At 39.2% G+C, this 14,046-nt stretch overlaps 1 protein-coding gene across 1 annotated transcript in view; it reads right to left on the bottom strand.

Moving 5' to 3' along the window:
• Window positions 1-14,046, bottom strand: part of LOC133418595 (exostosin-1) — a 380,641-nt gene that overhangs the window by 37,327 nt on the left and 329,268 nt on the right. The window contains exons 6-8 of the mRNA XM_061707365.1: window positions 10,544-10,676; window positions 4,493-4,611; window positions 3,906-4,001 (exon numbers count right to left, since the gene is read on the bottom strand). Of these exons, the coding sequence (XP_061563349.1) occupies window positions 3,906-4,001; window positions 4,493-4,611; window positions 10,544-10,676 (348 nt within the window). The remainder of the gene's footprint in view (window positions 1-3,905; window positions 4,002-4,492; window positions 4,612-10,543; window positions 10,677-14,046) is intronic.

Below are 14,046 nucleotides of genomic sequence, written 5' to 3'. Positions count from 1 at the left end.
ACTGAAGAGCATCTGTCCTGGCAGCATGACAACATGCCACATGAGTAATTATAGCAGCACACGCACACACACACACACACTCTCAGAGAGGCATGTTACTTTTAAACGTTTTATATTTAACAGAAGCCATAAGACAACAAAGCATGAGGACAACTAAGAAAGAATGGCGGCATGTGTGGGCGGTTTGTTTTGAGGGTCTGTTTAAGAGGTTGAATCGTTTCAACTAATGAGAAAATCTATGAAATAGAAAATGTGTTATGCTACATAAAAACTTTGAGTTCAAACAGCACTTTTCATTTTCATGAAGAGAGAATATTATTCAATAGTATTGCAAATGAAAACAATCCTCACAGAGTCACAGTCTTGGTTTGAATCTAATAGCTCACAATCAAAACTTATGCTGCTTCAATTCCACCGTTTTAAGTGGCAATTTAAACTTGAAAAAGCTCTGCATCAGGATGTAGATGACAGCCACACCGTACGCAGCACAGCATTCCTTCTGCCCTCTCTATCTGTGTTAACATAGAACATATCATTCATCATTATCAGTCTTTGATTGAACTTAAGACCAATTGCTTAAGATGGATATGATACAGTTGTTTATTTACCAAAACCAACCAATCTTACAAATTGTATTGTCTCTGAGTACTGTTGTTGCTGTTGACAGTTTTCTCACAATGTGAATTACAATAATACACCAAGGGCCAAATCCACAAAAGGATTGCGCGGCTTTTGCAGCCGCTAAACCGGTGCAAATGAGACAAAAAGAGAGCGTCTAATTCACAAAGCACCCGCAAAGGGGGAATTGCTCCACAAACTGCGCTGCCAAGCAAATAGTGGCAGTCTGCGCCGGTACCATTTGCATGCATGCAAATTAGGTAATTCGGCGCAAAATTGCCCCCTTTCTATGCAAATAAGCCTCATTGCAAAAAGCGCCTAATTCACAAAGGCCAGGGCTATTTGCCACACGCAAAAATAGTGGAGCAAATACCGTCTTTCAGAAGCGTGTATTAAACTGCGCGCAAACTCCTCAGTCCCCGTCTCTCTGTTTCTCTCTCTCAATGTCATTCAAGCCTGTGTGATACTGAATGATATTAAGGGTGAAATCTACAGTCAGACATGACTGTACACAGTCAGATCAAGTGGGGTTGTGGACTTATCTCGGATTTAAAAATAAAAATAACAGGACGGAGCTCAGGATTCATCCATACAGTAGGGGCTGCTTTATTACAAACAATTCCACCATATAAACATAATCTAGAATGTGTGTGTTTAACAGCTTAATAATGTCATCACATATCACAAAATATATCAGACTTAAAATAATAAAATAATAAATTAAAATAGCGCTGATCGTGTCCCTCTGTGTGAAGCTCAGTCAGTCAGGACTCTGGTGCTGCTGCTGCTGCTGCCGTGGTGATATGCGGGGAACCTCCTCACACTTTAGGACAGAACAAATGAGGGGCTGCGTTTAGGGAGCCCCACGGAGCCCCTAAAGGGACTCAGATTTTTTTTTCATATATATGAGTTTTACTCGCGCGTGAAACCTTTACGTGCGGGTGTATGGTGCCTAAATTAGGGTCCCGCGTTAAAATGACGCAGAGCCTACGGCGTAGGGTACGCGGCGACGCGCACCTACGCCGTAGGCTCTGCGTTAAAGGAACGCAGAACCATAAACCCGCCCTGAGCAGCTCTGAGGGGAGACGGGAGAGGAGGAGAGGGAGCGGGGGGTGAAGCGGGGCTGCGGGGCCGTTTTCGTATCGCTTTCATACAGTGTACACATACAGCTTTCATACGTGTAGCAAAACAAAGAACATGAATTACCATTAGATCCTGATCTGATCCCGATCCAGTGTTAATGAAGTTACTGGTGCTGTGCCTTGTGCGTAAATGCGCACAGCCTCTTAACATTTGACATTTCATTAGCTTATGTCATACAGACACTGAGGTCTTTTCTTTCTATCTATCTATCTATCTATCTATCTATCTATCTATCTATCTATCTATCTATCTATCTATCTATCTATCTATCTATCTATCTATCTGCATGCGAAATACTAGAAGTACAAATACGTGAAAGTTGAGTCTATTGTGCTCTCTGCAGTTTTCATTATGGACCAATCTGTGTGCTGAAATACGGAGAACACTGGAAACAGCTCCGCTCACTCAGACAAGTGCAAATTGCACTCGGCCGCAAAACTTTATGGGCGTGTTTGCGCCGGTATATCATTAGAGCAAAATCTTTTGTGAATAGGACCTTAAAGCAGGGCAAATTGCGGGCGCTAATGCAGCGCAATTCACAGCGCTATTTGCGGGCGCAATCTGTTCTTTGTGGATTTACCCCCAAGTCTTTCTATTTGAGTGAATTATTTAGACTTCAAAACAGCCACATTTCAAGGAATAATGCATTGTCTAGCAAAATCATAATTGTGGCACTGAAACAGGAGAACCAAACTCCTAAATGAACCGAAACATAACTGAAGGTAAAATCTAACCAAAACACGTTCATTCACCTGTATATCTAGTTCACAAAAAAAAAAAAAGTAGTTATAAACTTAACTTGAATCCCTTTTCTTGAATATTTTAAGGTGTAAGATAAGGAAGAGACCTGTTAAGAACAATAAACCACAATAACTTCCCATCCCTATAACTTCCGGCAGTTATTTGCTGTTTGTCTTGTGTTTTCCTTAATGTTGTTTTATTTATTTATTTATTTTATTTTATTTATTCTTTATATTTTTATCCCTACCTAAGTCAGTCCTGGGCATTGCTCACCTTTTATCAACCCCAGCAGGGCCCTGCACTGAGCTCAAGTCTCCTCCTTAACTTGAGGAGCGAACCGGCTGCTTCGTTTCACCAGAGAGGATGGGTCTCCTCCGGCCGGACGTAGCGCGTTTCACTTCTAACATGGATTCATTTTATTCTGCCAGATCAAGTGCTCGTGGATACCAATGTTGACCATAGTCTCCACCCAAATGGATAAAACCAAGACTGTGGATCTAGTCCCAAGGTTCAAAGCATACTTAAAAAGAAAAAAAAAAAACCTCCTGTTGAAGCCAAAGCTTTTATTAGCGTTATTTAGCGTTTATTTTAAAATAAACATGATCAAACATGTACAGCAGGAGAAGAAGTGATGAATTTAAGGATTTTCTGGACAGAAGGATCATGATCAATTTATCAAAAACCTTTTGGTCCAAAGCAGAGGGTACACAGTACAATCATAGTAATCTTCACCTGAACGCAAGACTTATGAAGCAATTAGACAGATTGGCTAGTTAAACGTAACAGGCACATTTCATCTCCATCAAGCCTTAATCAAGGCCCACTTGTGTTTTTCTTTGGCTTTTACTGTCACAACATCACATAAGACTCAGAACATCTGGCTCTCTCAAGGGCATGACTTGAATCTAATGACCCATTTATCAGGAAGTGAGGCTCCAAATGGTGCACAAATCCTCCCTGAGCTCTTTGGAGAAGTCTAGATGCACATCACAAGATCATTTTACCTCGATATAAGTGTCCTATGCAGGTGACCTTTAGATTTTATAATGACAGATACAAGCAACAGTGGCATACTGCAAGCAGTCGGTTTATTGTGTTGTTTTGGTGAGGATGATGCTTCTCTGAGTGGTTGAATGCAATCAGCCCTTCAGCAAGTATTCAAAGTATTTGAATTCTCAACACTGAACTTTTTTTGTTATGGTTTCCAGCATTCCCCTAAACCGTCTGTCCAAACTTCACCCTTGCATCCTTGGGTTTAGCATTCTTCCTCTTTTATGCTATAAGAAAGAAGGCCTGATGCCACAAAGCTGATATTTATTTTCCTGCCATTAATACACTGCTCAGTCTTTCAGTTTATTTTCTATAATATGACATCATACATGCAAAAAGCCCGAGGCTGTTACCTTGGTCTGTCCTTCGATGACAGTGAGAGGCACGCTGGTGGAGGGCCACTTGTTGCTAGGAGGTAAAGGCTTGTCGCAGTCCCACAAAACCACAATCTATGTGGAAAAAAATAAAAGTTACTGTCAACATTGTTAGGGTTTTGCAACCAGATTTGCAAAATACACAGTTTGATTGGATTTGACTTGATACTATTTGTCACACTGGCTGACAGTTGTATTTTTGAGTGCTCAGTTCATTTATCCTTCTAAAAAGGAGAATTTTAATTTCTATTAGAAAAATGTTGGACATTCTCGTGGAATTGCCATAGAATAATTTATGTTGTACTATCTTAATTTCTACAGAAAAATATTTATTTTAATATTATTAAAATGTTATATTGGTGATGTTAATCGACCTTTTATTGTCCTTTTTAATGAATAGTTAAGCAGAATCGAAAATGAAATCGGAATCGTAAAAATCTTATCAATTCCCATCCCAGGTGACATGCTCTTCTCAGAAAACAGGAGCGTCCTGACTGTTCTGCTGTGGTTTGTGTTCAACAGTTTACATATCGAAGCATGAATCAGAGTTTGGACACGCTTCCCACCTGTGCACAGAACTTGGACTTGGCTACGGCGAGAATGAGCTTCACCACTGGGGAGATCTGGGACTGTAGGGGAGTTACCGTATGGATCACAGCTGTGAACTGCTGCGACAGGCTCTTACCTACACACACACACACACACACACACACACACACACACACACACACACACACACACACACACACACACACACACACAGACAGACAAAAGAAACACACTTTACCAACAGTTGTCGTGGGTGAAATGTGTTTAGGTTGTTATTTATTTAACACAGATTTGTGCAGATGTAGCTCTCCATGAAGCTCCATCAGAGTTAAATGGACAGAGCACTCTGTGCTGCACTCTCATCCATCTTTCTGACAGCACATAAACCCCTGCTTCACTTGACCAAGCATGAGCACACGCAATCCAAGGGTGAACACTTTCTTTTGAGTCTCTTTTACGAATGCATGGGCGCTTTGCAGGTGATTGGACTGTTCCGATTTTCAGCTCAACAGCTCTGATCAGTGACTGGTCAATCAGAAACTGGTGGATTTATTTATTTATATTTCTTGTCAGTGAATGCATCATGTGCTTAGTACTGTGAAATCAGATTTTGTTTTCAGTCAGTAAAAGCATCATACAAAGCAGTGGACAGTCAGTCATCTGAGCAAGCCTGGTTTCCAAGTGGGAAGTTTTCACCATCAGTAAGAAATACCTAAAGCTAGTCATTTGTGAATTAAAAACAACTGGGGGGGGGGGGTGTGTCATCAAGTTGTGCCGTTGTGTTGTTGGACTTCTTTTGTTTGTTCTGATCTCCTGTGTGGTTTCTTGTTTTACTTTGCTCCTCTGTTCCTGGATTGTCAACAACATACTCTTGTACCAGTGTAAGTCCAATATGCTTGATTTTCAAACAAATGTTTGGAAATTAAATTTGGTCAAGCTTAGAGTTCAGAGGTAGTTAGCGGAAAGTGATTATGTGAGATCATCTCAAATAATCTCAAGTGCATCTATGCAGATATGATATGAACAAGTACTAAAATTATGTCATGAATCGAACTGAGTAAGATACTTCACATAATTAAATGAAGTAATTAAATATAGCAGCATGCCAGTTAACCGGATGGTTAATTAATATGGATGCTGCGATCCAACTTTTTCACTTGCGATCCGATACCGATACCACAGCCCTAGTACCGATCCGATACCAGCGCATATTTCTATCTCTCTTTTCTGACTAATAGGTTAACTTTTTTTAGTACTTATTTTGTAGTGTGGAATAATAGAAAAGGCTTGATAAAGTGACATTGCTCAAAATAAGAATAACATACTTCCTGAGATGAATAGTCCACAACACTTGAGCCATTTATTAGATATTACATTTTTTTAACATAAAATAAGCAGTAGCATTAAATAAAATAAATATCATCTTGACATGAAAAAGCCAATATAAAAAAAATCAAGCAAATGTACAGTAAAAACAAATTTACTAAAAGTAGGCTTTGTTTGACATCTGTTACCATAAATAAAAGTCATGACTTCCAAAGTCAGATAAATTGTACTGCCAGTGGCAACCTGTGCTGCTGTGTGGTGATAACAGAACTAGGCATACCGTAGCGAGGCTCGAGGTGTTGAATTAAGCGTTGAAACATTACTCACTACTGACAGGGGCTGGTCATCAAGCACAATAAACTGCGCAATCTTTTCAGCGGACCGCTCAGCTCCGTGCAAGAGCGGACTGCCGCGGCGTTCGCTCGCCTGCCTGAATTGAATCTTCTTAATTCCACCGCGCCGACCTGTGACGCAGCGGTGTCCGCGGCGCAAACCGCGCTCTACGTGAAAGCAGCTTGAGACTTGTGCTTCACACGTTTTGCACTCTGCCTTTCATGTTTTTTTTATTAATTAATAATAAATAATACATTATTTAATAAATGTATTAATTAATAATAAATAATACATTTGTATTTGTTATTAATTATTAATAAATAAATATATCCTTTACTTTAAAGTATTGCCACACCGCTGTCATTTATGCTCTCTCTCTCTCTCCCGGTTGTTCACGTGAACTCCCCCTCCCCTCTCCTTTCTCCCTCGAGTGTGAGAAGCAAGTGCTGGATGGAAAATCTGGAGCGGATATTTGGAACGGAGTGCTCGTATCGCAGCGCTAGGATCGCAGTTTTCCACTGAACTGCGATCCGATCCGGTCCATGTCTTTTGGCAGGATCGCAGCATATTTTCGATCCGCGGATCGGATCGAAGCATCCCTATTAATTAATTAGGCCAGTTTCATTTTTTTTTTTTTGTGTCACAAGGATGGTCAACAAAAAATGCCAACACAAAAGCAGACCTCTCAGTACAGGTACAGTAGCTTATTTATTGGTGCTGTTATCAAAATGTTTTTTAATAATTTGTGGAGATTTATTTGAAAAAAAAAATTGACTGACAAACCATTCGACAGTTTTACTTTATATAAAACGTGGTAACTTAAATAAAGAGAAAATGTATAAAGGTCAGTATATGTAGATGAGGGCAATTTTTTAAACTGACCCACTGAAGTGAATGCTCACTTCAGCGGTCTTCATGATTTGTAACCACAAGCTAATTTCTTCAGGATATTAAATGTTCCCTCAGTGTGTTTCAACATTCAAGTGTGTAAACCATATAAAGGAGCTTCCTTTTAGGAGATACAAACACTGCTATCTTGTACATTGATAACGTGTTTGAAAAAGGAGAAGTGTCTTTATTCATCTCAAAGCACAGATATGATTATTGCAGGCTGGACAAGACCAAACGTCAGATACTCCATATGTGAATGAGAGATGAGAAATCAAAATAAACCAGGGAAGATGGGGCGACATGCAAATACATTTAATAATGAAAATCCTCACAGAAGGTCAGGACAGCAGGGATGTGGCAGTGCAAGTTCTGGCTGGTTAGGGGAATAAGGAAGTACATAAGCTCATGGATAAGTGGAGCCATGGCGCTCTTTAGCGTTGCCCTATCCATCTCTCTGACACTGCGCCCCTCTCCAGCCATCTCAGGTGAGCTTAGTGGTATTTATGGAAACATGAGCTCTGTCCTTGACTGAGTCACACAGTTGGGCACAAGCCTTCTGTTCAACAAAGGAGCAATGGCACCTTGATTTTAAGCAAATGACATATTTTAGTATCTCAGCATTTCCCAGTGCTGTAGTTTAAGAAAACTTGTTTTGAAAGATAGTATAACTCATAATAATGGATTAAATACATTATATTTCTAAATTATATCATATTTAATATCTTGTGTGGCCATGGGAAAGCTTTGCAAAGACTTACGAGTATCACTCAAAATGTTATATAAGTATTTCATGTTAGCTTTAAAGAGCCATTACAATAAGATAAGATGTGTTATTGCCACAAATGCTAACACATCTCTCCCCACTAACTATACATAAACTGACGTACTGGGAGTAGGCTAATGACCGCCCCTGCAACAGGGAATCAAAGTAATACAAGAAACATACAGTAGATGTAAAATGAAAACACATTATGGGGTGTACGAAGTGAGACTGCTCCGTGTAACCATTCCCCATGAATACACTGTTATAAAGGGAACATACTATTGGGAGGAAATGACTAAGTGGGGTCAAAACATCAGGCATTGAAAAGCATTGAGGTAAGGAAAGCATTCAGTGTTGGAAATAGTCAACTTAACCCTCCAACATCAGTTACGCGTTTCTTTACACATTCAGTTCCAAAGAGATTATCGGTTGAGAATTTTCAGCAGGAGGAGGTGGGTCACGTTGGTGGATGCTGGGGCGGGAACTAGGAGGTCATTGGCCACTTCAGGTGTCCAAAACAAAAAACAAGCAAACTTCAACTGTTCAAGTGTGTCCAGTGTAGTTTTCCCAGCTTGCTTGAGCAGTGCATTTGCTACAGCTTGAGCTGAAGGTAATAGTTTATCATTGTTCATGTAATCTGTTTCTAGTACTGATGGGTCTATTTGAGACTGTTCACACTAGTGGAGCTATTTTTCCGCCTCCAACATTTAGTCTGGAGGTGGGGATTGTATGGCACCGTGATTGAAAAAGTATGTTAGTAATTAACTGCCCTAGAAATGGGAACACTGTATTATTAGTGACTTTTCCAATACTTTCTCCCAAGTGTAGCCCCCACGGTAAGATCACATAAAACTGGAGGCAAACTCCTAAAAGCTTTGTCAAAGAGTAAATCAAAATCACTACAACATTTTAGGATAACAGACCTGCTCGAGCTGTGTCAGTCAGTGACCTATAAGCTGCTCGATGTATCCAGCAAGGTGCCATAGTCAGCATTCAATGTTGTAAGATTATAGTTATTATTTTGTGTATTTCTTATAAATTATTAGCTTGTGTGTGCTAATCTGTACTAAAATTGGTTAAAATGCAAACGGAAACTGAAAAGGTGAGGAATGCTTCAGATGTGTCAATGCCATGAAGCAGGACATAATTTTGACTGCATCAGCAGCACCATAAACCTGTTTACAGAGTGATGGTGCACTCTGCTCTTTTCGTCCCATAGTACAACAGTGATGCCATAATGAATTCTGAGGTATGTGGGTGTGCAGTCATGGTCACAAAGTTCAGAATATATCACTTGAATTTCCCAAGGTGTGTGGAAAAAATGTCTAAATATTAAGAATAAATGGGATTTTATTTTACATACATCATCAATCAAAGGCAGTTTAGCAATATCTGCTTTCGCGCTTCCCTTTTTATCAGGATACATTTTTTTAACTGTTTGAAATCAGAAGTTAGATTCAGCCTGAATTAACCAGCCAGTTCAAAAAGTAAACACTTACATGATAATATCTAGAAAAAAAAACAAACAAACAAGAATAATTGTAGTAGAAAGGCCAAAAATTGTGATTGTTTTACCATCAAAAGTTACTGAAATTTAGCAGAGTGAGACCGCCTTACACACAGCCTGGACATAAAGTTATCCTCAGCTGCAGAAATAGTGATTTACTGCAGAGGCATAAACAAAACTGCTCCATCTTTCCTCTTATCCCTCAATACTGCTCTCCCCTCCTTCTCCAAACCCATGTGTCCACAATTCCTTAGAGGAAGACAAACATCGATCAGAGTTACAGCCTCAGTCTACTGAGAATCTCTGTGGTCTGTATGCACACCCACACACCCAGACATGCACATAGAGCAACCATCTCTATTTTCCTGCAGCTGCATTCCTGAACTCTGCTCCATTCTCATAGTTAACATGTATAAATATATAATTCAAACCACTTTCACTTGTGCATATGACTTGTAGTATTCAGAACAATCTTGTTAAATAAAATAGTTATAATAACATCCAACAAGAACTTCTTACAAGATGCAACCGAGCTGTTAGCATACAAGTGTCAAACGTGTATTAAAATAACAGTGTAATTTACTATAAAAAAAAGATTACAGTCAACAGAGGTTATAAACTTGTAAACTGGTAAATGGTGTGTCAAGTAAATGAGTTGCCACCAGTGGCAGATGAAAAAATGGTCACTCGTGAATTTAAGATATATATGATTTTGTTTGGGGGGGGGGGGCTCTCCTTGAATTAAGCTATTTAAACCTCTCTATTGGGAACAGGTCAGAACTGCAGGCGGACCAGCCCAGGATCACTCAGCTTTTCTAATGTGAGCAGAATGTAGGTTTGCACTATCTTGAAAGAAAAGTGCACAAATATTGCTGGAAAAGACATGGTCTTCTTGATAGTTGTATAAGGTGCTTTAAAATCTCAGTCCACTTATCTGCATGAATGACACTGTCACAGAAGTGCTAACGACCCCTGCCAAGGGCACTGACACAACTCCATACTTGGACTTGTTACAGGAAATGGTCTTCATCTTTGATCTTGAGTACTGGGTGGCCACTTTTTCCACAACAGATCTGGGATGTTGATAGTTTTGCATCATCAGAACCCATCAACTGATTAGTGAAACTGTTGTTTTGAGGATTTGTTAATTCATGAAATGTTTTACCTACAATTGTTGAATGTAATGTGCAGCTTTAGATCTTATGGAAGGTCTTGCCAAATTGTTTATTTAACTGAACGATCCCTTACCCAGAATGGCGTAGTAAAAGGGGAACTGAGCAGGATCAGCTGAGTACTGCGGGAGAGCGTAGAGACCACCAGGTAGAGAATTCCAAAACAGCCAGTTTCTAGACACGTGAGACTCCACACGGTCCTGGATGATCTAGGAGAGAGAATAAATATAAGAGTAAATGACACATTTTTAATTAATTAAAAAAAAAGTTATAATAAAAAAGTAATAACCTGAAATCAAACAAAAAAAAAAGAAAAAGAAAGACATGCCAGGTCAAAAAGTAAAGTACACCAATATGGTATTATAATATTTAGTTTCTTTATTTTATACTTGCTACGAAAATTTCACATGTCATCTTAGAATAGATTGAAATTAGAAATAACGCTTTAGATTAAACTACAAACATCTGAGTCGATCTTAAAGGTATTGTGACATGAAAAACAAATTTTTCTTGATTTTTTGTGTTTTGTTGGGTGTCTTGACATCAATTACACCCAAAAAACAACAAACTTTTAACATTCAGTGTATTGTGTGCTTTCTGCGATTTTCCGCATAACTATGCAAAAACGGCTCATCTGGTTTGGTGGCGGGCCGCGACGTCAAGGCCCGCTAAATCACCGCCCCCTCCACCCAGCTCCCTGCCTCCTCTCCTCTCCAGCGCACCATAAAGGCTGATTTATGGTTCCGCGTTACACCGACGCAGAGCTTACGGCGTAGGGTTACGCGGCGACGTGCACCGTACGCTGAACCCTACGGCGTAGGCTCTGCGTCGATTTAACGCGGAACCATAAATCAGGCTTAACACGGAGCTGTTTAGAGCCTCTTTTGTTCTAATCACCGGAGGAAAACTGCTAAGAAGACCCGCGGCCACTGACTGGACTTAAGATAAGGGGACACTGCTGCTTGCATGCCTTTATTTTTATGATTGTTTGCGGTGGACTACTTCGCCGTGCTGCTTTTCCGTGCATGCTTCGCCTGTCGCTTCCGGCTTAACTCTCCGACGCCGCTGTGAGCGTATGGCTGGGTTGGAGGAGGTTTGGAGGAGGAGCGGGCCAATGATTGAAAGGAAAGGGGGGAAAGGAAGCGTTTTTCACGGCGCAAAAAAACACCGTCATAAAAAGCCAGGAATGGAGTACTAGAGTGAAGTTTTTCTTGTTACACTCTTTTAGACACATTTGAGGGATGTTGGCCAAGACTTTTAATAGTGTTAAAAGCATGTTAAAAATGATGTCACAATACCTTTAATAATACTCTTCACCACGTTTATATTCATTTCAGAAACAGGAACACAGCTGTAGCAGCATGAGGACCTCACATGTCTCATAAACAAGCATAACCCTCCTCACATATTTCTATTAAGAGCCTCCTTTAATAGCTCAATGTATCAGTTTGTTTAGACAGTGTTTGTTGGGTTGATAAGTCTCTAGAACAGATACAATGCTTCTTCTAAATATAAGCATTTTAATATTAACTGGGACAGTCTATAACTTTTGTAGCTAATAACGTCCATCGAGCTGGTTACCAAAGGCTGACAGTTGTGAGTCAGGTCATCTGGTGGTTTTAGAAGAAGACAAATGATACACCCTTGACTTACTCCCTGGATAACTGAATGCACAAATGCCCCATAGTGTCATATATTTGTAATAAAGTGATGATGTGAATTTGTGTTTAAGTGATATGACATTTAAACTCAGATTACATCAGCGGGCATATTCGGATCCTTTCTTTAAAAAAAAAGATGAAATAAAAAGGATGATGTAAAAAATCTAAACAAATAAATCTTCAGTTAAAGTCATGTATTAGATGTCGCTAGCCAAAAGTAGTGACATTTTGACATTAACTAGTCTATAATCTATATGATGGTTTTCTTTTCTCTCTTCTAGGGTGATTTACTTTGAATGGTAGGTGCTTGGTAAGACCTAAGCAACATTAAAAAGTAGTATAAAGTTTTACTTTAGTTCTCTTATGGTTCAATCACACTTGTTTGGTTCAGTTAAAACTCTGATGCATTTGCCCGGTTAGTGTGGCTCACTTGAACATGTGGAAATGCTGCTGTCCAAACCTTCATGCACATCAAACAAGCAGACCTTTTCCAAGGAATCTCTTGGCAAGGTGCCTCCATTTGCTTCCAAAGAAACCAAACAAATTAACGCTTCATGTCATCAATCTATACATGTCTTCCTCTGTTTTTTAGACCATCTAATGCTATAAGCCTAATGTAGATGTCATAAACGTCTCTCTACTGTCTTATTGAACTAAATGTATTAACAGTAAAATAGGCACAACTCAACTCATAATACTGATGTAAATTAATATATTTGTCAGCAAAATAATTTTATTGAATTCATACTGAAGGCCAAGTAAGGAACAACAATTTAATTTATGTATTATTATATCATTTTTCTTGTATTTCTGACTCTACAGCAATCGAAAAGCCTGTATGAATTTCCCACTTAACACCCAATATTTTATAATTACCCAGAGATTCAAACACACACCCACTATCTGACAACAACTGCCAGGTTCGCAGTGTACAAGATGCTACAGTTATCAACAATGCCTCATTTAACCCATTTAGCCTGATGACATTATGGCTGTGAGTGTTTAGCACATCTGGACAACAGCAGGGGAGAGCAGGGTAAGATGAGCCAGTGGGTAATTTGATCTTGGCAACTGTACATGTGTTTCATCATGAGTCTTTGCTGGTAGCTACCTTTTTTAATTTCTGTGAGAATCAGAAAAAGAGAAGCACATTCAATTCAGCTCAGGTCACATCAGCTCAACTCAACTCAATATTATTAATATAACAGGAAATCACAACAGCTGTCATCTACCCACTTCAAGTATGCAAGTGAACACATTACAACCGAATCCAATTAATACAAAGCCATGCTAAGGAAACCAACAGTTTGCATCAAAACTTTTCTTTGATTCCCCATCCTGAGCAAGTACTATCCAAAAAGTTAAAAGCACTACTCCACTCATTTTGCATCATGGGAGTTGGCGTGAGCTACTATGCGATTCTAACAGTTGGTCCAATCTTTGCTTTCAAGGAAAATCCTCAGGATTTTCCCCAATAATGGTGTGCTGAATAAGTTCCCTGAAGCTAAGACGTTTCAGGGAACACAGACAGGCAAGAACATAATTTCACTTCGATGAATAAAAATGTTAAAAGTAATTTTCTATCTTCAACTTGGAGTTGTTGGTTTGTTGGCAAACTCTTAAAGGCTAATCTTAATTTGGCAAGACATGTTGTCAGACTTTGAGGTCTTGACTACAATGCATATTTGTTTCAAAGACATTTTTTTTTCTAATTTAGTTTTAGTTTTTGTGCAACATTCTGTTCAGTCTATTTCTGAGACTGTTAAAACTTTGATAGTCATGAAATTGTGTTGTAAATCCAGGCACTTAAAACACATTAACCTCATACTTCATTTGGAATTTTGTTGTTTAACATAATTTTAAAAGAAGAAACAAAACAGTTTTACGTTTTAAGTTTTCTAGTAATAATGTCAGATGA

The sequence above is a fragment of the Cololabis saira genome, chromosome 18 (assembly GCF_033807715.1).
Source record: "Cololabis saira isolate AMF1-May2022 chromosome 18, fColSai1.1, whole genome shotgun sequence".
Classification (NCBI taxonomy): Eukaryota; Metazoa; Chordata; class Actinopteri; order Beloniformes; family Belonidae; genus Cololabis; species Cololabis saira.
Note: the sequence above shows the minus strand (reverse complement) of the source record. Positions and strands in the feature narration are given on the sequence as shown.